General features: G+C 49.9%; 1 protein-coding gene across 3 annotated transcripts; it reads right to left on the bottom strand.

Annotated features, from left to right (window-relative positions):
* Positions 1 to 516: 516 nt before the first annotated feature.
* Positions 517 to 26,246, bottom strand: HID1 (HID1 domain containing). 3 transcript variants are annotated; one of them, XM_027895609.1, is made up of 19 exons: positions 26,087 to 26,246; positions 18,380 to 18,529; positions 15,912 to 16,082; positions 13,716 to 13,829; positions 12,043 to 12,149; positions 11,469 to 11,585; positions 10,662 to 10,884; positions 10,217 to 10,273; positions 9,980 to 10,120; positions 9,487 to 9,577; positions 9,046 to 9,197; positions 7,692 to 7,770; positions 6,893 to 7,057; positions 5,483 to 5,710; positions 4,864 to 4,997; positions 4,085 to 4,165; positions 3,625 to 3,716; positions 3,140 to 3,298; positions 517 to 2,671 (listed from the first exon to the last, which is right to left on the bottom strand). In XM_027895609.1, exons 1-19 carry the CDS (start codon positions 26,150 to 26,152, stop codon positions 2,608 to 2,610), a joined length of 2,391 nt encoding a protein of 796 aa, XP_027751410.1. In that variant the 5' UTR covers positions 26,153 to 26,246; the 3' UTR covers positions 517 to 2,607. The 3 variants fall into 3 exon arrangements, with proteins under 3 accessions (XP_027751410.1, XP_027751413.1, XP_027751412.1); XM_027895612.1 differs by lacking the exon at positions 26,087 to 26,246 and adding an exon at positions 25,594 to 25,857; XM_027895611.1 differs by lacking the exon at positions 26,087 to 26,246 and adding an exon at positions 23,454 to 23,517.
* Positions 26,247 to 27,608: the final 1,362 nt, after the last annotated feature.

Raw genomic sequence — 27,608 nt, 5'->3', positions numbered from 1 at the left:
ACCCATGACCTGGATTTTGTCTGCAGCGTAACAGATAAAACAATGGTTTAAGCTACTGAGCCTTCACAGAGCAGGTGACTTTGGAATGACACTGAATACATGACTGAAGACATGATTGCCATGAATAGGAATGAAGCCCACCAGCCCCAGCTCTTACCCACAGCCCTTCTGTGTCCTTTCCTAACAACCCCCAGGGCCAGGGTGCCTGTTTGACAGGTCTCAGCTGCACAGAGGTTTTAGCACAGGGTTCACAAAGTCAGCAGGCTTGATCCTGTTTGATCTCTGATGATGTCTCATGCCATAAACACAGAAACAGCCAAAACCACACAGTTCAGGCTCATTTTTCCGGAGTCCAATCTTCAGTTCTGATTACAAAGAAAAAAAATCATCCCTGCAGAGGGAGCCAGCCTATGGTCATCTAGTGGCACAAGTCACCCCAGCATAAGACAAACAAGATTATAAACCTCTCTCTGGAAAAAAAAAAAACCCAACCAAACAAAACACCAACCAATCAAATGCATGTTTTAGTTAATCTTTATCTTTCTCTCCATAAGTAAGCAAAGAGTTTACAGTGCAAGTTGATTTCCACAGAACAAGGATCAGACTCCAAACACCAAGAAACAAACAAAAAGGCTTCCAGAGGAACTCACAAAGAAACAAAGCAGAAAAGAGAGGACGGAAGAGATGGTGAGAACCAGCAGATCCATGGGAGGGAAGAGGCAAGCACGTGGGACACGGGATGCCCCGCTCCAGCTGTGAGGTGCGAGTGCCATACAATCAGAGACTGGCCCCACCAAATCACATTCTTACAGAGGAGAGATTTTCCAAGTAAAACAGAGACCTCACCCTGTTTACACCTGAACAGAGGTGGGGTCAGGATGGGAGTAGTGCTGGGTGGCAAAGTGGGTTGGAGATGGGAGGCAGGTGGGGGAATAACCTCTCTTTATTTCACATATTTCTTATCCTTCAGAAAATCGTTTGGGTTTTACTTCAGCTTTCTACTGGCAAGGGACTCCGTCCCCTTTCAGTGCCCAAGGGAGGAAACCACCGGGCTACAGGTGGGAGCCAGCAGCACACTAGAGCAGCTCTCTGGGAGAGGATGGTCACACTGTTACCAGCCCAGCTGCAAAGCTTAGGCCAGGCTTAAAGGTCACAGAGTGTGTGACGCACTTTACTTTAACATGAGGGACCTGCTTCCATCCAGTGATGGCCCTGGGTCTAAGCTGTGGCAAACAGCTCATGGCCAATGATCCTCCCAAGAACACCAGAGCACCAAGGACTATCCTTTGGTGGAGAAAGGTCTCCGTTCATGACAGCCCCTCTCATATTTCACTGTCTAAAGACCAGAGAGCAGCTCCTCCCAGCAGAACATAAAATTTGACTCAAAACCCAGGATGTCTCCACTCACCAATGTGTAACCCCACATTACTGAACCAATCCAGCAACAGTGGGTCTCCCACCAATTCTCCTTCTGGCTTCCCAGACTTCACTTGGGATGCTTGGGACCCAATACATTCAAGATCCAATAACTTGGTCACTAGCAAAATGCCCTGAAGAATTAAACTTTGCCCCAGCACTCTCCACTCCCTACTGACATGGAGATGCTTTTCCTCCTACAACTTCCAAATTCCTCCTACAACTTCCCTGAGTGCCTCCCTCAAACCCCTGCCTTAGACAGTAGTGTGCAAAAGACCCTTCTGCTCCTGCATTGCATCAGCCTGGCAGGCAAAGATGGAAGGATATGGTTCCTTTCAAACCCAGGTGACAGTGTCCTTTCAGTCAAAAGGAGAAGACTTAAAGAGTTTAACAGTCAGGTCTCTTCTCCTTGCTCTCACTGAGCCAGTCCCTTTCCTCCCTGTGTGCTCACATGGTTAATATTAAGCAGGGCTTTCCAAAGCCAGACATGCTCCACTGCAACAGCCCACCATCAAGGACAAGCTGCTGGGCCTCAAAGCCAAGGAAAAACTCAGTCACACCAGTGAAAACTCCTTAAAGCAGCTTTCCAGGAAAGGAGTAGAGAGATTCAGAACTGAGACACAAAGTTTTCCTTCAACACCATCTCCTTTCCTTTGGATGGGAAGGACTTCCCTACATACAACTGAGACACCAGGGAGACACCTGCAGCCAGAAGGGATGCCCTGGAAACTTTATGGAGCCACATGAAAGTAACTGCAGTTTCCAAAACCTGTCTCCTGCAGGAATAGCAGCTTCTCCCTTGAACTCAGTTTACAGCCAATCTTTTTCAATTAAATGCTGACTTTCACCAGGGCAAGGACAGGGTCAGATTGGTTTCCAAACCACATCCAGAAGCAAAAGAGTAACAGAAGAGCTAAGAACAGTCTGATTTCTAGTGCAACCACAACAATGGACAATCCCTTAGATATCTTTCACTCAAGGTTCGTGGTGAAGGGTGAGGGAAGAGAAGTGAGCTGGGGGGAGGGATGTCCAAGCAGGTCCCAATTAAAGCTTTAAATGACAGGGAGGTAAATGAAGTGATTGTCCTTTTGGTCTCTCAGCTGGATGTGAAATGCAGGAATAGCTGTGATGAAGCAGCACACCGCAGTCCTTGGATCCAGTGTCATTCTCTCAGTAGAGGTAAGTGCTCCCTTAGACCCGTTGAATTTCAAACAGCTTCACATCTGTGTCATACCAGATTGGGGGATCCACATTCCTGAGAGAGAAAAACAAGAGCCACTTTACTCTCTGTGGCCAGGTACATGGAATTCAAATTTCCCAGCCAAGATTACAGGAGCTGCCTACACAGCACACCTTCAGCTTTGCATAAAAGGAAATCACTGGTTGAGAGACAATGCACCTGAAAGGGAGGACAGTATCTACAACATCCCACAAAGCCAGAGCTTTGCACGAAATCTCTGCACCAGACCCTCTAGGCAGCTTTTCCATTCTCTGCTGCTGCCAGTTCCTAAACAATCAGTACTCCCAGAACAACTCCCTTCATGACACCCACTCAAAGTTTTGGAGCAGCTGATTCACCCAAGTCTCTTCCAAGGGAACAACACCTTTCTATCCAGTAAACACGAGACGATCCAGAGCCAGCCAAGTGCACGCAACTCCCTCTACAGGCCCCCCAAAAGTCAGACTGGAAAAGAACGAGTTAGATCTCACCCAGCTGGTTTACCTCAAATAAATAACTCCCCACATGTACGTGCGGAACCACATGGCAGTGCCCGAGTTGGCCTGGTACTTGCGGATGAGGATGGGGTGAGGCACCGGCAGCAGCCCCACCAGGGTGCCGTGCTGCAGGAACTTGAGGATCTCCGACTCATCCGTGAGACCCCTGCGAAGAGACAGGCCAGGAACATCCTCAGCACGGCCCACAGACACCCCCACAACTGCTGCAGCACAAAGTACCAGTCTAAACAGACACAGACACAGAGCCAGCACCTATGACCAGCGAGAACACACACCCTCTCTGTAAACAGAGTGGAGAAGGGATCAGACAAACACCATGTTTGGCAAGGAAAATACCATCTCTGCTGAGCCTGCGATGCTTTCAGTCATGCTTTACAAGTTTTCCCCAAGGGCCCTCCAAATTCAGACTCTGCCAGCCTCACAGAGCTCCTTACACACTGCACAGCCCTTCCTCTCCAAAAATCTACTCACTTGTCAATGCAGATCTTCTCCACCTGAGGGACCAGCACCTGTAAGAGCCGCATGATTGTCTGCAGGGGAAGCTTTGACTTCCAAGACATCACCTATAGGTAGGAAAGCAGAAGGGAAATCAGTGCCCTGCATTAGCAGTTTTAACACAGCTGTCTCTGCAATCTCCGCAACAAATGAGGTTTACAAAAATCACGAGTGCACAGGAGCAACACAATAAATCCTGGAGCACTGGAATTATGAGGCACCCAATGAGATCAGCGGGGCATTGGTTTAAAACAGGTAAAACAAAATATTTCTTTGCAGATGCTAGTAAACTTCTGGAGCTTTGACTACAAGTCAAAGACATTCCCGCTGAGGAAATGCTGCTCTGGGAGAGTTTCTGATGGCAGAGAAGGGGGGTTGTGAGGTATTTCTGCCACAACTCTTTTCTTATTTATTTCCTCTGTTCAGATGCCCTTACCCACTCAGGAGTTGGAGTCCACTGTCCACTGGAGGATGCACTGGAGAGACGCCTTCGATCCCGCCGGGAGTGTGATGCCTCCTATCAGTAAATATTATTTTTAAACACACAAAACCAAATCACACTTAACAGCAAGAAATACAATCCACTTTCTGCTAATGTTCCCCACAGCTTTTCCAGGGCTTTGCTGGGAAGACAGCTCAGCCTGTCCCTAGAATGCATCACACTCACCAGACCTTCATTCACCAAATCCATACACTTTGACCCAGGGAGTGGCAATATTTGTGCCATAAAGGGTAAGTAAAACTGGTTCTGGGATATTCTGTTTATTCCAGTTTATTCAAAGCCACTCTGAGGACAGTACCTCAGCCAAGCCCTCACGGGAACACACTGTTCACCTGCTAATAGAAGATCCTGGTAGAGTTCTCCATCCCAGAAGGGAGAGGAAAAAGAAGCAGCAGTAAGAACCTGAGTTGAAAACCTCAGGAACAGGAATACATCCCTTTGCAGTTATGCCCTTGCTGCTCTGGTAGTAGTGTTCACACTAGAGAAAGCTCACTCATGTGCCCCAGCTCGTGCCACCAGCACAAACATGAAACACCCGAGATGATGCAACAGCACTCCTGAACCACGCTGTTTTCCAGCACCGTGCACGTGCCCACACTGCCCTTAATACGATGCCTTTCTTCAATGGGCCAACCACACCTTGTCTTCTCAGCCCCCCATTTTTGCTCACCTCACACCCCAGACCTTCTCTGCACACCACTGTCTGGCCTTACCCCGCTCCAGGGCTCCCCATCGCTCAGGGCTGCGGGTGGGTTTCCCTCTGCAGAGAGCTGGGAAGCCTCGGGCTCCAGGGAGCGCATGGTCCCATCCTCTGACACCTGAGACTTCTCTGTGAGCTTGTCAATTCCTGCACTCAAAAGAGGAGAAACTCAAAAACACAGGTGAATTAAATATGTTTAAAAGCAGGGGGGTCTTATCTGACCTATGATGCACAGACACCCTACGCCTCTGCTGACACTGGAAATGTTCTCTTTTCAACTGGATAAGCAAGATTGAGCCTTGATTTCACCACCCCAAAGAAGTCTGCCTCAAGGAAAATGCTCCCTGATGCAAGGGGAATTTAGGTTCACATGGATATAGTTAAGCTGCAGCAATAGGTCAAGATTAGGGCAAATGGCCACGTGGACACTAAGCCTGACAGGAGAGGAACTCCAGGCAGTTTGTTTGTGATCAGCTTGGGCAAACTGATTTGAAACTCAGACTGAAAGGCAGTTAAGTTATTCACAGATGTAAACTCTTAATCTCTCCACACCCAGCGAGAGGGTGAGTCCACAACATATCTCACAGAGAAAACAAGCTTCTCTCCTGCTCCAGAGGTAAACTAAAGCTCACCTGGAGTAGCCACCAGACTGGTCTTCAGCGTCCCTGGTTCAGCAGGGGCAGCAGGACGTGACCCTTCCATGGAAACCCCATCCTGGGAGTTGGTGCGAGAAATGGGCTCAGGGGTTTTCTTCTTACGCTGCAGACCCTTCTGGATGGACTGGGAGTCCGTGGGCAGGTTGGCCAGCTGGTGAAACACGTTCCGCTTGCGGATAACAGCATAGACCAGGTTGGAGTTCCCTGGGAATCACAACAACAAAATGATTAGAGCAGAGAAGTGAGGCCCAAAGAGTTCTGCCAATACAGTACAGCTCGCTGGGTACACAAAGCATGACAGAAGAGACTCTGCAAGTTCAGAAAACTCTGCTTCCACCCACAAAGGCAACGGCACAGGGAAGAAAGAGCAGAGCTCAATAACCTCTTATCCGCCACAAAGCAGTACAGAAAATTCAGTGAAATCCTTCCTAGGCTGGAAGGCTGACAAGAAATGGCTCAGAGAGGGATATTCAAACAACTGAGAGGAAAAAGGATCATTTAAACCACATATTAGCACCTAATTTGGACAAAAAGGTTCCTAGCCAAGATTGAACATTTCTTCATCTTCAAAAGAATTCACAAAATAAATCAGGGCGCTTCATTCGAGGAGAAATGGACTTGAAAGAGTGAAGCAAAACTGCCACAATTCTCTGCCTGCAAGATGGCAGAGAACAGTATGAAACCACCCTCTAATATAAAACACAAATTATAGCCACAAAGGCTGGCTTTGGATTTTGCAACCACCACATGCAGGATTTCCATCAGGGAAGCAGAATGGGCATTCTTGATTTGCATGTTTAAACAAAACATTAACTTTTGAGCAGCTTTAGGGACTTCACTTTATTATTTCTTTGAGGTGTAAGATTGTCATGCTTTTAAGAGGGGAAGCACAAGGCATTTCCTGGAAAGTAGCAAGTGCCAGAACTTTGTTTGGATGGGGCTATTTGGTCCTCAGCCCCAGTGATCTGCCAGAGCAGAACTGAGAAGCACTTTAAAATGTTTAAGGAGGTGGAAGTTGTTTTGGTCCCATCACCTGCACTGCTGAGCAACACGAGCAGCTTCATAGCAGCATCCAGCCAGTCACAACTTCAGTGTTACACACTCACTTTCCCTTCTTCTTCCCCTCTATCCATCTCATCTTCTGGCCAGCAGGAGGCTGAGGTTGCACTGACAATTAGCTGTCATCTCATTTTGCTCTAACACAATTTCTCCAGGTCAGGACCCAACAAACATTAACTACTAATCCAACTTCTCAATCCCAGGCACGTCTCCATGTAGCTGATTTCTACATTTCTCCTCTCATCTCTCTGGACTTTGAACTTCCATCTCATGTTCTCTTGGACTCAACTAGTGCAAACCTACTAAATACAGCAGCCACTTTCTTACCATCAAACTGGTACTGAATGATGTTGTTGAAAACTTCCAGCAAGAAAAAAACGAGGTGGTGGTTCTGGACAGCAGAGAACAGGAACCAGGTGGTGGAAAAAGCCTCCAGGAGATGCAGTAACTTGTTAGCAGCCACCATGGAGAGAGACTTCAGGTATGGAGACACTGTGGAAGGCAAACAAATGAAAACTGGAGGAAGAACCAAGGTGTATTTATTCTTGAAAATACACCATTAAAAATGCTGCTTTTACCACCTTCCTACCCTGCACTTCTGCGAAAGCCTCTGAGAAAGCTGAGCCCAACAGGGTTCCACAGAAGCATTTCCAAATACAAAAGAAGTGAAACGGAGATACTGCCTAGTAAAAGGAGGCACTGCTGCTTTTAGAGGGTCTTGCTTAGTTTCACACTAGCAGTGGCATCTCTGCTCTGCTTCCTGACAAGCTTCTCAACTGGAGCCACCTGGACTCTCAGCCCAAGGGAATCCACTGCCACTGTGGGGAGGTGGCACTCCCTGCTGGAAAGGAACAGCACTGCCAAACACACCAGGCCTGCTGACAAATGTCCTTCTGCTACCCTAAATGGGCTCCAGGACTCTGCTGTCCCTGCCTCTGCCCCCTCTGACCCTGCAGCAGGTCTGATCAGCACCTGGCACCTCCAGCATGGACTGGAAAGGATGAGTTTCCAGCAGTGGGCACTGGTCAGTGTTAGGGGACGCAGGCAGGGGTGCAGAGAGAGGGGAGTGAGAGCAGCCATCGCTGTCCCTGCTGCAGGCTGGGGTCTCACCCCACACAGTGCTCACCATTCACTACGATGGTGAGCAGGCAGTCGAAGAGAGGCTGCAGCCGCTGGTGCCCGCTGGTGATGATCTTGTGAAAGACCTGTGGAAGGAAGGAGTTCTTGAGCAAGGCAGTACCTTACTGAAAGCACCCTCTCAACCAAAACCAGTACCACCCCCACACTAATCGCTTCCTGACACCATTCCTTCCTAGGCAGGGCCCTGCACGCTCCACAATTACACAGGTGGGGAAGGCTGCTCTCACTGCAGACTCGCGCTCCACGAGGACAAGCTTTCATTTGCAAGGAATCCTTTGGGAACATGATTAGTGCCCCACAACACCACAAACAGAAACTGACTCTGAGCTGTTCCACAACGTTCAGCCAGCCTGGGACAAAACTAAACCACCAGGAAGTAAGAGACATCTTTACTTCCAATGGATTTTGACTTTGAACTCTTATGAGAGCTGTTCGAAACGTTACAGAATTAATCATTTTGCAGTTGATTTTAGCACAAACTTCTAACTCAAATGTTTGTCCTATTTTTCACTATACCCTCAGACACGGAAAGATTCAACTGCCTCGTAACCAGTTCAGACATTCCCAATTTTGGCCTTCCCACCTCTAGCTGGCATGTCTGTAGAGAAGTCCTGAGCATAATTAAAACACAGAGATGATCTGAGACTAATGGAATGTAATAGCAAAACACATAGCATCAAGTACAGTTGTGGTGGGCAGGTTTCTTCCTACTCCTTCTAATGGGAATCTCCTTTTGGAGGTTTATCAGAAGCTGCTGAGAGATTCTTCTGTGGCAAATGAGCACTAACATGACAGGAGGGAACCACCCAAGGCTGGTACTGCAAACCACACAGCTTTTGTAGGCAGCGCTGTGGGCAGACTGAAAGGTGAATGAAACCTTGCAGCAACACAAAGCTGGAGGGCTGAGCTTGGTATCACTGTCGTTCCCATTGACAGATGTGCTCCACACAACCCTGGTTACCCGGGACAGAGCCAGATCTCCTGCCTTCCCCACCTACAGTCAAGTCTGGTAGAGGCCATGCACCCATCCCACTCATGCCAGTCCCAGAGCCCTCTGGACACCAGCCCAGCACCATCAGGAATCCTGTTCTTTGGGATCACCTCATGCAGACGGAATTGCACCTCTTGGAATTCCAACCAACCACCTGCCAGACACATCACCTCAGGTTAACAGTGTGCAAAGATCCCACCAGCGCTTGGATGCATCCCACACGCTTTCTAGCTACTCGGGGGGGCTTCCAATCCAGGGAGGGTGAGTACACTGAAGGAGGACAATTGTTTGTGGAAGTACAAAGCAGGAGCTGGGAGGGCCAGAGGAGAACTGCTGGAGCTGTACTCACTATGATGAGCAGATCTGCGTGTGTCCCTGTGAAGACAGGGATATCCATAGGCACTCGGACAGAATACGGCTTGTTCAGGCGAACCCCAAAGTTCCGCTCCCCACTGAGAAGCAGCAGGATAAAGACCCCAATGTGCATCAAGCCCACTCGTGCTGCAGAGGAATACAAAAAACCCAGAAAAACATCACAGTGAGACCAGGGGAATCCAGGGGCAGTGAGGAGGGAGGAGAAACATTACGGGACTGAAAAAAAAGTGCACAGACCAAACTGATCGTGATAAGGGACATCCCACAGAGCTCCCTCCACTGTCAGTACCAGTGTCTCCTTCCCGAGCACATTTATGGGGCCACTACAGTGTTAAGCTTTGGACAGATCATGCTTTTCTTCATTAAATTCTTGATATAAACAAATCATCCCAAATATTGAACATAACCAACTTACACTGGTCTGCTCTGGCATCATTGAGAAAGTACAAGATTGGGACAAGAATGTCCAGAACATCGCTGCTCTTCAGCACAAAGAACAGGAATTTCTGGAAGAAAAGGGAGGATTTCAGACAATCACAAGCATATTTGGTTTCCTGCACCATCTGCAGGACTCAGAACAGGTACTCTTGAGCTAATTAGCCTTTCAAGAACATAAGAAAAGCTGGTGTATGCACCAGCTGTTCAACTCCAGTGTTATTTGTAGGATTATTATAATAATTCTCAAGTTCTCAATTATTTCTCAAGCACAGACCTCCAGGAGCTGCAGCCCCCCTTGCAGGCTGTCCCCACATCCAGACCCCCAGCCCCTGGAGCAGGGAGCAGTGCTGCTGACCACAGCACCCCAGAGCCACTGCTAACCACCCACCACAACCCTTCACCAGGGCTTGGTCCAGCCAGAGCCACTCCAGACAAGGTGGGGCAAAACCCAGCAACAAGCAGATCCACACCTTGTTGAAGTCACAGAGTTTCCAGAAGAGGACAAGGAGTTCCTGATGGAATTGGATCTTCTTGGCAGAGTTTGGCAGGTAGGTCTGGACCAGCGGGTTTGATAACAAGCGAGCCACTCCTTTCAGGATGAACTGGAAATCCTGCCAACAGACCAGGAAAGAGACTGTGGTGGGCCCAGGGATAATGCAATCAGCATGAAATCAGACAGGAAACATTGCAGGATGGGAGCACATTACCTCCTCTCGGTGTATCCTTGAGAGGTAATTCACAAACAGATTGTCTGGTCCGGGAGGCTGTGTTGAAAGGAAAGGAGGGAAATGCTTACTGGCAACAGGGTTCATTCAGGAAGTCAAAGTGTGACCACTAATGGCTCTCACTTCAGCCTTCCTCTCCGACTGATCCAGTTTTAAATGCAAGGAGACAGAGCACTGCAGGGAATAGTAAAGTCAGGGGCTTTCCACTTACATGATCCTGATTCAAGGCAGAGACCAAAATCTAGTGTTTTGGTCATGTATAGGCGTTTAGTGACCTACAGGAGCAAAGCAGGACCAGACTAGAGAGAGCAGACTGCAGGGGGAGGAGCAGTGCTGGGCCCTACAGCTCAACATTCAACACAAGTTGGTGTGGCAGGACCCCAGGGAGTTCAGGAGAGCAGCAAATACAGATTCCAGTGTCACTCACATCAACATCATCCATAGCTGTGCCAGTGGTTGTGCCATCCACGGTGGGACTTGAACTGGTGGAGCTGTCATAGTCCAAAGTGACAATCAGCACCTGTGCCGCCTCCTCCACCAGAGGCTCTCGGTAGTCAGAGAAGAGCAGGTGGTTGTAGGGGATCCCATAACCCACCGGGTCGTAGGCACAGACGACGTTCAGGAGAGAGGTGAAGAGCGGGAGTGCATGTCTGAGCAGGAGAAAACAATCTCAGGAGGCAGAAGCAGGAAAATAAAGGTGCTGCCTTTAGGGGGAGGGACAGGCACCTCTCTCCCCAAGAGTCTGGAGTCATGGTAAAACACCAGCATCTTCTTTAACCTGGGACAGTGACCCATGACTGAGCAGCCCAGAGACAAGAGCCCAGCTGGTCTCCTGACCTATGGCTGAGAGGGAAAGGGAGATGAAAAAGGCCATGTGGCCTCCCAGACGAATCCTGTGCAGCAGTGTGAAAAAGGGAAAGGACCTCAAAGCTCTCTAGCCCCTGGAAAGACAAAACTGTGTGCCTTCAGCCAGGTCTGTGCTCGCCCAGGTGAGTGTCACCTGAGGAGCTGGAAGTCCCAGAGGAGACAATGTCGCTAGAGGGCGGCATTCATCCAGCACAACCACCTGCTGCAGTGCCACGCCACCATCCCAAAGGAATGCAGTCTACAGGAGGGAACGGCCCCTGGATGTTGGTGGTAGCAAGTCCTATGGTCCCCCATTACCAGCACACTCCATGACAGAGATCTGAAGGTTTTTCTCCCCCTGGCACCCGGGCCCACCCTTCACCCTCACCTGTTTTCTGTAGAGCAGAAAAACTGTACCCAGGGGTTGGTGTTGCTGCTATCTGAGGAAGGAGGCAGGTACATGGCCTCGGAGAAACAGGTCAGCAGCAGCTTCAGCAGCTCAGTCCTGAGAGAAGGAAAGAAGTCGTCAGCGTGGAGCAGGAGGCACAATCACTTACCACAACAACACAAAAGGAAGGCTCAGTCCTGCCTAGAAAGTCTTCCCCAGACAGACCTAAGCCCATTTCATTTCCTAAGCCATACTGCTTTCACTGGCACAAAGCTCGGCAGAATTGCTGCTTACAGAAAAGAAATCCAGCACAGAGCTCCCAGGCATTTCCAGACCAGCAGTGTTTATCCAGTTCATGTTGCAGACACTCTGACTCTCATATCATAATACAAAAAGCTATTCAAAAGGTGAGCTGGGGTTTTTTTCTATGTTGCCAGTTCTGTTAGCTCAGAAAGGAGCAAGCAGAAAGTCCCTTGAGAATCACAGATACCCACAGAGGCTAAGAGCTCATCTCCCCCAGATCTCCCCCTCCTGAGCCAGTTTCTTTCCATTCTGCCCTTGCAGAAACTCTTACCTATTCAAGTCATGGATGTAGTTAGGCTGTGGAGAATGGGCAAAGCCCACTCCTGCCTCCCAGATGTACTCACAGCTGTCAATGGAGTGGATATCTTCTGCTGTGTCCTGTGGGAGAAATAAGAGGCTGGATCACAGAAGGCAAGAGCCAGAGTTGGCAGCATTGGTGGTATCCAAGGCAGTTCAGCCCGTCTCTCTACCAAAGAGACCAGCAGAGAAGCATCCAGACAGATGGTCTGTGCAGCATCTCCCCATGCCTAAAAAAGCAGGTGCTGATGTCTTCAAAGAGCTCAGCCTTGGTGAGTAAGGGGTAAGAGAGATGCAGGCACTGTGCAGGATGGAGGGAGCATCCATTTCTAGCCATAACATAGGGGCTTGGCTTCAGTGGGAGGACAAAGAGCAAAAGAATTTGGGTCAGTCTCAGATCTCCTTTACCCATTCCCTCACAATTCTTACTTCTCCTCTTTACTCAATGCTGCTTCAGCAAACATTCACCACGACCTGTATCTCTGCCCTGAACACGAGCTGGTGGTACCACCTCTCTCCTAACCTGCAGTCAGACCAGGCCCAGGGAGGGACGCCAGCTTGGCAAAGGCTACAGAGGCTGCAGGCAGCAGACAGGCAGCCAACAGCAAGGAACATAAATCATTCACAATCTCAGTGTCTCATTCTAGTAGCCCAGAGCACTGAAAAACCAGTCTGGCTGCTGCCAGGGGAAAAATCACAGGTGCAGGTGTTGGGGGGAGGCTCTCCCAGGAATAAATGTTGTCACCCCACTTGTGCAATCCATCCCAACTGACAACAATAGACAGCAATTCCATCTGTTTCAGCCCCACTCCCACTCAGCACAGGGGTAGCTCTGATCCAGCCTTGCCCCTTCACCCTCAGGAAACAGAGTTTAACACTCCTCCTACTATTCGGAAAACTCAAGCAATCAATTCAGTACCTCAGGTTTGTCAGGGAATTTTGCAGCTATCAAATACACAGTGGTTTAGTGTGCTCATTTTCAGTTTACATCAGAGCTACACCAAAAGGAGGGATGTCCACTTTTTTTTATAGACTGGACCTACAAAAAACACCAGAATCACTCACTGATGGGGAGAAAGGGAGGGAAGGAGATGCACCACAACCTGTTCTTAGCACATCTGGTAGGAGATCCCTGCTTCAGGGAACTCCTCTGAAGCACAGGCAGTCGCCATAAGGATCAGAACACATTTGCCTTTGCTGCCATGATATAAAGAGGGAGAGGAGGTGGAAAGACACAACAAAGACCATCTACTCATTGAGGCAAACAGATGCTTCCTGCCCCAGGCTGCACCAAACTGCCAGAGAAAGGAACAAGGTGCTAAAGGTCTCTGCTCCACTGGCAACAACAGAAGAGCAATTGTTTTCCAGCACAACCACCTTTTCCTGATGCGTGAGCTGTATTGTGGGGGTAATTGCCAGCCACTCCATTTGGGACTCACCCAGCTGTCTCAGAACACCTGTTTTGTAAGGCACAAACACCACACAGTGAATGTAAGACGCTGATCAATATTAGACACTGTGGGTTCAATCTCAGCAACTCTCTGTTTTCCTGCCTGCAGGTTTGCAGGAAGCTGCTGGAGTTTTCCAGGATACCCCCCACCATGCAGCTCCTCTGCCCTACGCAGATAATCTCATGGTTTAACTCACCACCGTGCTCCTCCGGTGGCTCTGCACAGTGAAGTCGGGGCAGAAGAGCAGATCAGTGACAGCAAGGAGCAATGACTCGGCCAGCGGCCGGGCATTTTCATCATCTTCATCTCCCTGAGGTGAGAAACAGAAGAGCACTGTCAGCCCAGGGATAGCAAAGAGCACACAGTAACACCAGGATCACACAGCAGGAGAAGATACACTCCCCAAAAACACACAGGGAGGCAGACTTTATAAAGGGACGAGAGAGAAACACAAAACCCCAGTCAGCACAGGACAGAAATGTTCCCCTGGATGGTGGTGACTAAATAGGAACGAGCTCTTTAATGACAGCAAATGGAGCAAACAAAGGCCTGGAGATCTGTTGGTAACAGAAGAGTCACACTGGACACACCTTGCCACGTGGAGATGCTTGATTTATTGAAGACAAAAGGAAAGGGAAGCATTTACAGAGAGAAGAGTTTTACAGTCAGGAAGGAGGGTGATTTGGATGATGTACAGAGCCATCAAAAGGAAGAAGCCAACCAGCAGTAATAAGGTGTAAAACCTCTCAAAGTCCCGCATGGGCTGCCCAGAACTGGAGGTGACAGACCCGGGAGAGGCTCCGTGAATCACACAAGGGCCACCCCTGTGCCACGGCAGAGAAGGCACAACAGCAGAGAGGATTTGCCATCTCCAGCGTTCAAAGCAATCACTCAAACCATGCATGGCTACCCCTCTGCAGCTGTTGCCAGGGGAAACCCTGCCAGATACTGCCTGTCACAGAGCATCCTGGATGGGAGGCCTTCCCCACCACACACCGGTGCTGGAGGGAGAGGCAGGGAGCAGGAATGGCAGGAGCTTATCTACCTCAGCCAGGCCTCTGTCAGCTTGTGCACAACACACGGCTCTTCAATCACAGCAGGCAGCTCCCAGAGATAATGGTCTGTGTGGCTCTGACGGTGACAGCAGGGAGGACACCGCAAACAGATCCCGGATGCAAGGAGAGGCACAGAGAGAGTGGATGGAGCCAGCAAAGATGCTTTTGCTTGGGCTCATGGTCAGAGGTGAAATGACAAGCATTAGGGTGCAAGGGGATTTCTCTTCCAAGAATGATCTTTGCTAAGATCAGCTCAACTGCCAGAAAAAACCCCTGCAGGCTCTGGGTACCACCACATCCAAAATGGGTGACACACAACAAACCAGGAGATCTGAACCCAATACAGACTTCCTTAGAGGAGGGAGGATCCATGCTCTGGGAGATCTGCCATCCATCACTGCATCGTGAAGCAGGTGAAAGGTAATCACAGACATATTTACTAATGGTCCATACCATCATCCTCAGTTCCCTGAGAGAAATCAGCCTTCAGACAGGAAAGCTGTTGCCTCTAGATTAGACATGACCCCAGCTTCCCTACTGCCCCAGGGCTGCATTTGTTATTCCAGCCCTAGAGCTGCACATGGTGAAATGATGGAGCACACCAAGCACACTGAACCACAACAGCTACACCCACACTTGGGAGGCACAACAAGCAGGAGGGTTCCCCAGCCCAGCACACGTGCACTGGGGATCGCCTTGGGGGTGACCCCACAGCTCTGAGGTTGAGAAACTCTGTCTTCTATGTGCTGAACAAAGTGGAAACACAGGAGTAACAGCAGCCTGGCTGGCTCACAGCATCAGGCACCCTGCATATTCCTTCCCAAAACGAGCTGCTCCATTGTTAAGCCTCTCCTGCACTCCTTGGCCCCTGCAGGGATGAAAAGATGGGCAACCACCACCCTCCCAATCACACAGATTACAGAGCAGGACTAGCAAAGACTTCCCTTTCCACTTGAATCTTAAATCAACTTTGCGTAATGGAACAAGGTCATGTCAGTGTAAGAAAGTCACACAGCCTTTAGTACAGCTCTCATGTTCATTTTGATTCACACCTCCAGTTATGCTGGAGAGGACTTCCCTCACATACCAGTGCTCTCCAACAGCTACACACCCAAGTGAAACATTCAGGTGATGTAGCAACCTGTGCTGAACAAAGCAGCTGAGGGTGAGAGGAAGAACAGCAAGAATCAAAGGAAGGGAAAGAATTTAGAAGGTGCCACCTAATTTCTGACCAAACAGAAATAACTGGAATAAAGTTGCCCCCAAATGTACATAAGTATCTCCTCACTGCAGCCTCCCCATCACCCTCCAGAAAGAAGAAGTGCCAAGAGACAGACCCCTCCTCGGCCAGCCCCAGGGACAGTCGACCAGAAGAAGCCCCTCCAGTCTGGGTCCTCAAAGATGTAAGGCAGGATACGGGTGAGGAGCCGGCAGCAGTTCAGAACAATTTGTCTCTCCTTCTCCGTGTGGCAGCCGCTCTCTGCTCCCTGCACCAGCTTCTCCACGGCCTGAAGGAAACAAAACCAAGGCAGGTATCATTAGCACAAGGTAGCAAGAGCTGGGCATGTCTGTCCTGCTGGTGACACCCTCACAGAGAGTCATAAGCAGTTACTAGGAGTCCATTTTCTCTCAGTCTCATGGTGCAGGCAGTGTTGCTGTTTGAAACACTGCAGAAATAGGGTTAATGATCTTAAACAGACCTTCTTGAATTTCTACTGTTCCACTGAAAGAGACCTCAAATGCCAGGGCTAATCCATGCAGCACACGTGTGGGGCCACGTGAGGCAGCCAGAGCACCAGAAGGCTCCTTCCAGCACTGCTCCATGACACCACACACCGAAAAGGGCAGATCAGATTAATCAACCACGGCACCCAAGGTGCAGCAGCACCGTGCTGCACGGTGTGAGGTGCTGGCAGGGGATGATCACACAGAACACACAGTATGACAGATCTGTCTGTGCTGGTGTGATTACAGCAGGGACCTCTCCTGACTCAGGAGGCAGGAGCTGAGCTGCCTGTGACTGTTAAGAGCAGGGATACAGGTCCCAGTCTGTCAAATCCTGCAGCAGAGTGGTGTGGCAGCCCAGGTTTCTCCACTGTCCCTGTGAACAGGACTGCTGCTCTGCAAAAGAGCTCCTGGACTGAGGGTGCAGCCCATCCAATGGCTGCTGACACTACCAGTGGAGAGTCACTGGGATTTTCAGAATAGATGCAGGTCTCACTGGGCAGCAACCACAGCTCCAGGAGGCAGAGGCAGGAGGTTTTATCCACACACAGAAGGTGGCAGCTCCTTCCTCAAACAGCTGCACCCACTTGCTCTTACTCCCTCATCCCAAGGGGAAACAGAGGGAAACGAAACCCATAACATTTAGCAAGGATTCACGTTGCTGCTTTTTAATTCATGAGGTCATGTGCCCCTGCTTATTTTCATGGCAGACTGCCTGGGTCACTGACTCTGCCAGCCTGCGTCACTGCATTAATGGGTGTTTAAGTGCTGTTTGTCCCAGGCTGTCACACACTACTCTGACTGAGCTGAGCCATTTCTTCAGGCACATTTATGACTGTACAGCCTGAGTCTCCAGCCATGACTGTAAACGACAGCTCAGCCACACTGCTGTGCTCCCCACAAACACAGCACTGCAGCGGCACACTGCACTCTGCACAGGTCAGGGCCCTCAGCCTGGCAAAGGCACTTTTGGAGTCTGCAGGCTCCTATGACACTGATATTCCAAGATTTAGGGCTTGTGGAGAAACAGTCCTGCAGTCACAAGGTCTCCCAACGCATCTGTTTCCAACAGGGAGAAGAGCATACATTTTAGTCTTGGTTTTGGGAGAAAGAAGAAACAGAGTCAAACGGGTTAGGTAGTCACTACAGGTCTCCTAAACCCTTCTTGAGTCCCAAACTGCAGATTGCCACAAGACAATACTAGGGAAAAACCATTCCATTTTCCCTCATGTTTGTATTTTTTCTCAATTATCCACTACATGCCTTTGTCTGAGACACAATTCACAGTCAGAGGTACTTTCACTGTGACTCAGTAGATCTCATTCACAGTTTGTAGAGCAGGAAAGAAAAACAAGATGGCAACAACCATTTAAAACTGGAAAAACGCCATTCCAAGTGTTTTTCAACTACAAATTCAAGGCTACTCTTTTCACGGCTCAAATCAGGAGCGTTACTAACACCTGCACTTTCCCAGACAGAGTAAGTCTCAGGCTGCTGCTCGCCAGCTTGACAATTTGCCAAACCTGGCAGGGTAGGAAATGTGACTCAATGTCCCTTGTGCTCCACACAAGGACATGGTAACATCAGAAGCAGCATCAGGAATGTTCCATTATCACAGCAGAAGGAAGAAAAGTCTTAAGATCTCCCTCAAACTTGTGCAGTGACAGTCTCCACATCCCTCTGGGATTTATCAGCTTGAAGCCAGACTGGTGCCTGGTGAGGTGCAATTAGATGCAGACAAGGAATTGGACGTATCAGCCTCACCACAAATATGCAGCCCAGGTACAAAGTCCCCTGAGCAGCAAGCAGTTTACACAGGCAAGACTCAAGAGGACAGAGTGAAATACAGGAAAGGAACAAGAGGAAAAAGGCTCCAAAGTGATCAAACGTCAGCTGTGGTCCGTGTCTTCCGCGAGAGGAAAGGCTGAGAGTTACTCTTAGGAAGGGACAGGGACAAACAAGCACACTGTGATACAAGGATGGCATGACACCTGTGTCCCCTTGGGAGCCACAGTGCTATTGATCCAGGGACACCTCCCTGCTAGCACAGCACCAAGGAATAAGACAGCACCGACCTTACCTTATAGCACAGAGTTGCCAAGTTAGAAGGTGACTCTTCTCTCACCGCTCGGATCTCTGCAGCTGGTACAAGGGCAAAGACATCCTGCACTGAAGTGGCTGTGTCTGCCCAGAACTGGTCCCAAAAGGCATCATCTGTGGCCTCCACGGGCTGCAGAGAAACAAATGTGGTTACAGATGCAGAACTAACACTCCACAAGGTCCAAATACAGGGGGTGAGCAGCAAGACATTCATGTGCCCAACTGCATCAGACTGGGAATCCCCAGGTTTTTCATGGAGCCACAACACACGAGGCTGCCTGTTTGTCTGCAGCTGACGCAAGTGTTCCAAGATCTTCACCACTGCACGTGGGCCAGGCTGTTCTCATGCACTCTGTCACCTTCAGAGCAAGCCAAGGATGCTCTGAGCGTGCGCTGGAATTACTTGCACTGTAACCAAAGTCTCAAGGAAGCAATCAGGGACATCTCACATTAGGGCACAAACAGACTCAGGGAACTGACAGACCCACCTCAAAGCACTTACAGATACAATCCAATTGATCCTTCTGAATCAAATATTTATAGGGAACTGGACTCGGTGTAGCCAATCACTGCCAAGGCTTTGTTCTTAAAAAGCACTAAGTGAGCAATTCAAAGAGGAAGATGGAAGGAGGGGACCAAAGCAAGCAATCCATTTCAGACCTGTGGTTTGAGAAGCTCACCCCTCCAACCCTTGGGAACACACTTCTTCCCATTACTTCTTCTGCAGGTACAGACAATTTCCACTTTTACCTGCTCTGAAACCCCACTGCTCAGGATGCTGGCCATAGGGACAGTCAGTTTGCCAGATAGCTCTGTACAGCTGGCTGCAGACTCTGCAGAGTCACAGCATTATTTCTTCCTGACAGTGTGGCATCTACTTAAAAATCAAAACAACGCTGACAACAACCTGGGTGTCAGGTTATAAGCAGCTGAACAAAGCAGGCTGGACCTTGCTTTGACCTTTATGGCTTGGTAGAGCAGAAGGCAGTGCTGGCCATTCAAGGTGAAGCAGAGGCTCAGCCACACAGGGTCAACTCTGCCTTCCTGCAGAAGCACCGTGCTGATGACCTGCCTCTTCCCAAAGGTGAAAACACCAGAATAATCAAGAAAGACTTAACTTTTCAGCCAGACTAAAACTGAGCACAGCTTTTCCCAACTGCTAAAATTTGCCAAGAGATAGGCATTGCCCAAACACGGCTGGGAGTGCTCAAACCATCCAAGGGTCCAGCTACCTGCCTCTTTCTGACAAGCCGTGTGAGAGAGACAGATCCACGATTTCAGCCAGAAGAGGAAAATGGAAACTTTTGCAATTTTCCCAGCCACGCCAAGGTGTGATGGGATGCTTGGCCGGCCAGAAAAGCCACACACCTGAGCACCCCCAGCCCTTGGTTTGGGCTGAGGAGGAGCCTCCTGCCTGCAACCAGAACCAGCTCCAAAGCAAACAGCAGCTCCTTATGGGCGATAATCAGCACCGTGGGCGCGTCTACCAAGTCAGATGGGAAAGGGACAAAAAAATATGAATGTGTGTTTAATTTAAACAACTCCTGCCCGCTGCCAGCTCTGCTGTAGTAGGCAGAGAACTTGCCCAGCTCTATGCTGCTTCTAAATGCAGCTCCAACACCACTCGGGGGAGAACAGCTCATTCACTGCTCTGACACAGAGAAGTGCTGCACCGCCCCCTTTGCTGTCACCTCCCGAACCGACAGCCCCAGCCCACAGGCAGGTGATGTGTCACTGCCACCAAAGGCCAAAAAGTGAGCGGGGCTGGTTGCCCCCAGACTGGTACAGCAGGTTATTGCCCTGCAGCTCTCTGCCTTAACGCTTCAGTGCTGCAGAGGCTGTTTATTGCTGGTCTTGGTCCTGCCAGCCATGCAATGAACCAGCCCAAGTGACCCTCCAGTCTTTAAAAACAAAACCAGAAAAAAATTACATGTTTTTAGGTATCTTCTTAAAACCCTGTTCTAGTGCTGAAACACTCATTTTATCACCTGGCCACCAAAGCAAGACCCTACTAAAACGTCCTCCCGAGAGAAGAGCAACTTTTTCCAACTGGAACTGCTCAAGGTCACAGCTCCTCAAAGGGATTCTGTAGGAACAGCCCAGTGTTCACAGCCTGACTTTCAGCTTCCTGAGCATATGAAGGAGCTGAGCTCTTTGTTACCTGAGCATGAAGTGCTTAATGGAAGGAAAGCTATTTTGCACATCTCATCTCTCACTGCACCGCTCGAAGAGAGCCAACTATTTGGAAACCTGATCTATGTAATGCATGAAACATCCTACACTTCCTACACCTCATTTCCAACCACACACCACAACCACATGTATAATTGCCACATGTACGTCCTGGCCGCCTGCCACAGCCACTCCCACCAACAACAGCGAGCAGCAATTGCTGCTAATTGGGCATCATGCATAAATAATGGCTTCACTCTCATCTAGAGGGGGAGCAGACAACCATTTCCCTCCAGCAGACACCGATCCCTTTACCTCCCACTAGCCTGAGGCCTCCTCAGAGGTTGAACGCAGCCGCTGTTTTACAGATGGCAACACAACACGGATTGAAGAGCAGGGCCTCGACTGAAATCCCAGGGAGCGGGGAAGCACAGCGGTGATTACCCAAACTGCAGCACTGGATGTGCAGCCCTGGTAATGTCCTGGCTGCCATCTTGGCAACCAGATTATGCTAAAACACCAGTTTCTTTCATTTTTAATAGCTGCAGCAAGGCAGCTCCTCATCAACAGATGGTATCCCGTGCACAATCCTGGGACACGGATTCAGTACTGAGTCACTCAGATCCCTGCTGCCCCCCTGTTTTAATTACCAGTCTGGCATCACGAAACTACTCAATCCACATAATATTCATCTCCTTGATAGAACAGCACTGGCTGTTTTTAAGCTGATTGTATTCTGCACACAGCATCTCTGGGGATCTAAATATCCATTTCCTCACGCTGAGCTTACACAACAGCCTGTATCCAGCTCACAGCAAAGGGAAACACAGAGACCTAGAACAGTCTTGTTCACCAGCCAGGGATATCTTCATTTGGAAATGTCAAGATTTAGGTACAAGTGTTGGTACAGCACATGCTGCAGTCACAAATCCCACAGCACCTCAGCCTTGGCAGTGCCTAAGCCAGAGAGCTTACAAGGAGCTGAGTCTTCACCAACGCTGGGAGCTGGGACTGCTTTGGATCCTCCCCATCAGCACAGATTTGTCCTCTTTCAGGGAGGGAGCTGCAGCACAGGTAAGAAAGAGCCTGACATTCCTCCAGCACAGCGCAGACAATCAGCTCTGCACCAGCAGTGCAATGAGAATTAGAATTTCATCACTGCCAGAAGAATTGAGGGACCCATAGCTCGACTGTACTCTGGAAACACAACTGGCACATCTGGAGAGCAAAGGAAGTTCCTGACCCCCACACTTCCCACCACGGAGACTGCTGAAGGTACAAAGAGGACCAGCAGAGAGGGGCCCTGCTGCCCAAACCAAGCTCCACACCAAAGGGTGAGGGGACTGTAGCCCAGAGTGTTGCTGAGCACACAGAGGGCAGAGCTGCAGTGATGTGACATCTCAGAGTGGGCAAAAAGGGAGACTTTTGCCTTTAATTCCCTGGGGCAACGTGTTAGACCTCCCACCTGCAGGCTGGCCAAACAAAGGTGAAACCAGTCCTACCAGACACCTCCAGTCCTTACTTCCTAATAGTTGTAAATGCTGGGTTTCAGGTTCTTTGAAGCACACCATACACACGCTGCAGGAGTCAGAAAAGGATAGTTTCCAAGCCTCATGCAGACACTGAGTAGAGAATCACAGCCCTGAGCAGGCAAACAGGATACCTCACAGGAAACAGGAAAACACAGTGGGGCTGACCATGTCCCAAAAACAGGAAAAGTTCCAAGACAGAGCCTCCCCCATTCGTTACTGTCCTCAGCCTGAGGCCAGCACCACCTTCACTTTCTTTTTCAGACACAATCCCTCACAACCTCAGACAGGGCAAGTGTTTGCACCTTCCCACAGCTGAGCTCTCCGCCCTTACAACTTACATGGAATGCCCATTTCCAACAACTGCCCAACAGGTCCCCACCGGAGGACGGTCCTTAAACTAATCCTAAGGTTGCTGCAAACCATCAGCACGGAACAAAGCGACAAGCAGCCACTAGTCTCACTCTCTGTGTGCTCTTTTTGCTTCATGCCAACATGCACTAGCCAAGGTAGCAAGGTGTTTGGGGCAGGGACTCTTGATATGTAACAGCAACGTGCTCCTTTCCACCCCAAATGAGCAGAACTGTGGCATGTAATGATGACCATTCATGCAGCACTCGACTGAACCCTAGTTCAGGCCACGCTGCAGGGCCAGGGATTAATTAGAGGCAATTCACACACCTTTGTACCACCTGTTTGTGAGCCACTGTGCAAAAGAAAAGCCTGAGGACAGACTTATTCAAAATATTAATAACTAACAAGATTTCATCCCTGCTGCCAAGGACGGCAGCTCCACACACGTTTTGGAACAATGGTAAATTTTCCCATGGGGTCTTCGCAGTCAGCCAGCAGTGCAGAATCAAGGAGTAACTTCATGAGTCTGTCACCAGTTCTCAGCTCCCACAGCAGAGACAGTGTTGCAAAGCAAACTGGAAAATGGGATTTGTAGAAATCTGGCAGGGAAAGCCCAAGACGAAAGTCAGCATTGTGAAGTGTTAGTTACAGCTTTGCTTTTAAGACAACTTTGCTTTTGATCAACCTGAGACACTTGGACAGCTGAGTCAAAGCTTGAACACTATCAGAAATGGGCTGCCAGAGACCAACCTCTCCCGGAGCTCAAGATGTGCTTTTATCAGGCTCAAGTTAACAACCCGTTGTACTCCTGCATTTCCACACGGGGGAAAGGAAAGGACGGGAGCTTGTCCCTCGTGTGTGATCTTTCCTGCCTCTTTCAAAGCAGAGGCATAGCCAGCATTAAAATCTAACAAGCTCATTCACAAGATCAAAATTTCTTATCTTCCAGTCGGTTGCTGGCAGGATCCCCAACTGCCTGGAAAAAGAAAAGGTGCTTCCCCAGCAGTTAAGGCTCCCAGACCAGTTTCCTGCTCTGTCAAACTCACAATCCATTTCCCTTCACCTGTTAAGTAAACAGCACCTTTATGGGCAATTTGGGAGGACTCATACATTCTCTACTATAAAGCACATCTGTTTTATTATTAAAAGGATGGGCCCTACCAATTTAAAGGTGTGCAGAGTAATGTAATATATATCATGTAAAAATCTTAAAGTCCATTTCGCCATATGTGATTATAAATATACATCTGTGGCATAAGCTAATTGCTTCCTTCTGGTATTACTGCCCTTTTTAATCACTGAAATAATTCTTAAGTGATTTTTCTTCTTTAATACTATTACACTTTCAGAGTTTCTCTTCGGCAGTTAAAAAAAAATCAATTAAATCAATTCCATTTGCATCCAGACCTGGTTCCCCTTCCAAGTTCTGGGCTCCACGTGTGCTACGAGCATTCAAGTGTTATGTTCCTTATAGATTTATTTAATTTATTTTTTTTTAATGGTCACATGGAAACACTCATTTTTTAATTAACAAAAGAGATCATAAGAATTTATTTTTAAGAAAAATTTAACTTCAGTGCCAACTCTGGACCTTCACTAGTGAGTGAACAATGCCTTCTGCTCAACCACTTCTTCCCACCAGAGCCTTAGGAACACCTCACAGTGCATTCTAAGCTCACCGGTTTCACGTTACTGATGACTTGACTAAAACCTATTTGTCCAGCTCCCTGATGTCAGAGGAGAAGGCTGCAAAACAGGAGACACGCTGCTGAGGGAGCAAAGCAAACTGTAAGCCAACAGCTCGGAAGGCTTTGGCTCTGCCCACTATCTCAGCCTGGTTTTGGATCCCGGGTCTCACGGGCCAGGCGCTTACGGGGAGGTTTTGCTGCTGCTGCTGCGAGATCAGAAGGCTCCGGGAGAGCCCAGTCACGCGTTCCGCACAAGCAAACACCCCTGCCCTTCCACAGAATGTAAATATGGGAGTGCCAACACCCCACCCTTTTTCCACAGGCAGTCTCACCTAGACCACAGAGCTGTGAAATTAATCCAGCCAAGAACGAAGGTTTTGCTCCTTCCTTTATTCGGGGCCCCAGTAAAACCTTCTTTCATTACACAGGTCGATAAACCAGGGGAGGGAAGCGCTCCCTTCTTGGTAGTTGGTCCAAGGGATTGCCTCATACAGGATTTTCTTTGTGAACAGCAGACTGGGCAGATCCCTATAGGCTTGATTTACCCCCCAATCTCACTTTACAAGCATGTTTTCCCATGAAGAAAGGACAGTCCAACGTTGCACAGTCCAAAGCTGGACAGTCCAAAGGCGCTCTGAGCTATCTGCCATGCAGAAGTGTCTTGGAAGAAGCCCTTAAAATATTAATTCATTCATTTCTCTCTTTACCTAGGGATGTTGTGAAGCATCCACAACTGGAGGAGGTTTTTAAGAACATCTTCACAGAAGTCATTCCTGAGCAATGCAGCTAGAAGTGATACTGCTTTAGAAAGTATCAATGTGTTTTTTCCAGGCTTTTCCCCAGCCTTACCACCTATGATTCATTTCCCACCGGAAGCTTTCGTCTCTTGAGTTTTCACAGATTTTCTCCTATTACCCTTTACCCCTTTGTATCCATACCCTTCTCTTTTAAATTAATTCCCCATTGTTACCTATCCTTTTGCCATCAACCCCGGGTTTTCTTAGCAGCTGTTATTGCATCACCACTAAAGGTGGATTTTAACAGCTGTTCACTATCATAGCTCAGAAGAACCCGAGATGTGACTTCTCAAAAGGGAAAAATCCCCCTGCTCCTTAGACAGAAGGACAGGCTACTAATTTTCTGCCAGTGTGCTGCTGCTACTGGACTCTCCAGTTAAGATAAAAATCAAGCTAACTGCCAGGACGGCATAACATCTGTTAGACCTCTAGGCAGCCACCCTCCCTACACACAGCCCTGACTTTCACTTAACTCCTCCTCTGCAGCCTGCAGAAATAAAGCCTTATTTCACAGGTGGAAACTGCTCCTGCTGCAAACAGCATGGCTGGCCATCGGCCTTTTAATCGGCTACTACCGAAAAACAGGACAGGGCTCTCCACCCATGATTCAGGAGCGGAGGGTGGAAAGATACAGAAAGGGGAGCGCTGGCAAACCCTGCGGTGATGTAAACCTGCAGCTGAATACATCAGGAGCCGTGGGCACCCCTTACGGCAGCAGCGCCTGCTCTGCTACCACAGGACGCTGCTCGGCAAAGCACAAGATGTCACCAGAGGCGGTGACAGCGGCCGGGCCCTGCCAGCCCTGCCCCGGCCGGTGTCCTGGCGATCCTGATGCCCCTCCACAGACCGTGACAGGGCGATGGGCAGGGCCGGCCCAGACCCCCCGAGCGCTCCGGCCTTCGGGCAGGGCCGCGCTGAAGGAGCCCGGCCCGGGGCCGGCCGTGCCCGCAGCCCCGGCACAGGGACCCGCTCGCCAGGTCGGGCTGTGGGGGCAGCGGCCCGGCCGCCCCCTCCCCGCAGCCCCGGGGGTGTCTCTGGGCAGGGCCGGGCATGAAGGGCCCCCTCCGCCCGCCCCGGCCGCGCCTCAGGGCGGCTCCCGAGATGGCGGGGCCCCCCGTCGCCCCCCGCCCGAGATGGCGGCCCTCACCTGGGTCTTGGTGGTGAGCTGGATCACCGCCTTCCTGAAGTTGAGCTTGGAGTCGGCGCTGCCCATGGTGCGGCCCGGCTGCGGGCAGGGCCGGGCAGGGCTGTCCCCTCACGCCGCCGCTCCCCGGGCCGCCGCTGCCGCCATCCCCGTGCCCGCTCCAGCGGCTCCGCTGCCTCCCTCCCTCCCTCCTGTCAAACCGGGGCTCGCCGGTCCCGGCCCTCCCTCCCCTCCGCCCGCATCCCTCCCTCCGCCCACGGCCGCGGCTCCTCCTCCTCCTCCAGCTCTCCATCCCTCCATCCCGCCCCGCTGCCTTCCCTCTTTTGCCACCTCCGTCTGCCAGCCTTTCGCCACCTCCGCCCTCCATCTCCCCTGACCCTCCCTCGTCTTTCCTCATGGCAGAGCACGGTTTTCCTCGTTTCACCCTCCTGCTCCTCCTCTTCCAGCCCTTCCTCGCTCTCCCCTCCTGCCTGGGCTCCCTTGACCTTCTCTGCCTCTCGCCTTCCTATACAGCCCTTCTGCTCCATCCCTTGACTTCTGCCCCCACCACCTTCCTCTGCCCCCTTCTCCCCTTTTCTTGCCCCTTCTCCCTCTCCTCTGCCCGCAGCCTTTGTCTCCTGAAGCACCTTTGCTCAGCTCCCGTTGAGCCACCCCTGGAGAGCCTGGCCACTGTCACAGCCTGGCCCCAAGCCCGGGTGGTCCAGAGGGGCAGCGGGATGCCCGGAGAACGGCTGGCTCTGGCCTCGCCCTAGTCCTGGGTTGAAAGGAACCAGGCTTGTATCACATACACTATCGAACACCTTATTAGCAGCTCGTTGCCTGTGGTGGCCCATTAACCCTAATGAAATTCCACCCACCCACAAGAGGAGAATGTTTTATAACCCTGAGCACTGGGAGCTCAGGATTTGGCACTCACTGAACACCTCAAAGCGGCTGTTTGAGGCCATTCAGTGTTGCCTTTGAAGCCATCGTCACCGTTTTCTGCTCTGAGCAGCTCTGTGAACTGCAATCAGGTCTTTCTGGTGTCCCTGAATTACATTCCACATGCTCAGCTCTGCAAACCTCCTTTCTTCAGAGGAAATGAGGTAATTCCAATCGTTCTGCAAAAAAAAGCAATGTGCTGACTCTCCAGCTGGGGCAGACTGTGGGAATTCTCGTTTGTTGGCATATAACCTGTACGGGAGTCACTGATGTTTGATTCTATCAAGTGACAGGTCAGATCAGAGACATTTGTGTAAAACCTACAGGAAAAAATATTTTCACAAAATCATGTCATCTGGCTCTTGCTGCCAAAAAGCCCAGGGCTTTGCATCCAAGCACTCACTCAGTATGACTACACTACACAGGCAAATGATAATAATTTATTGCTAAGAAAAGAATACTTTTCACAGTCAATTATTTTTCACAATTAATAGAAGAACTCAGTTAGAGGAGACCTACAGTGATCATCTAGTCCAACTGCCTCACCACTTCAGGGCTGACCAAAAATTAAAGCATGTTATTAAGGGTATTGTCCAAATGCCTC

Source organism: Empidonax traillii, unplaced genomic scaffold (assembly GCF_003031625.1).
Source record: "Empidonax traillii isolate 1590-97213 ecotype Southwest subspecies unplaced genomic scaffold, ASM303162v1 scaffold462:size771534, whole genome shotgun sequence".
Lineage (NCBI taxonomy): Eukaryota > Metazoa > Chordata > Aves > Passeriformes > Tyrannidae > Empidonax > Empidonax traillii.
This window is presented reverse-complemented; position numbering and strand designations above follow the sequence as displayed.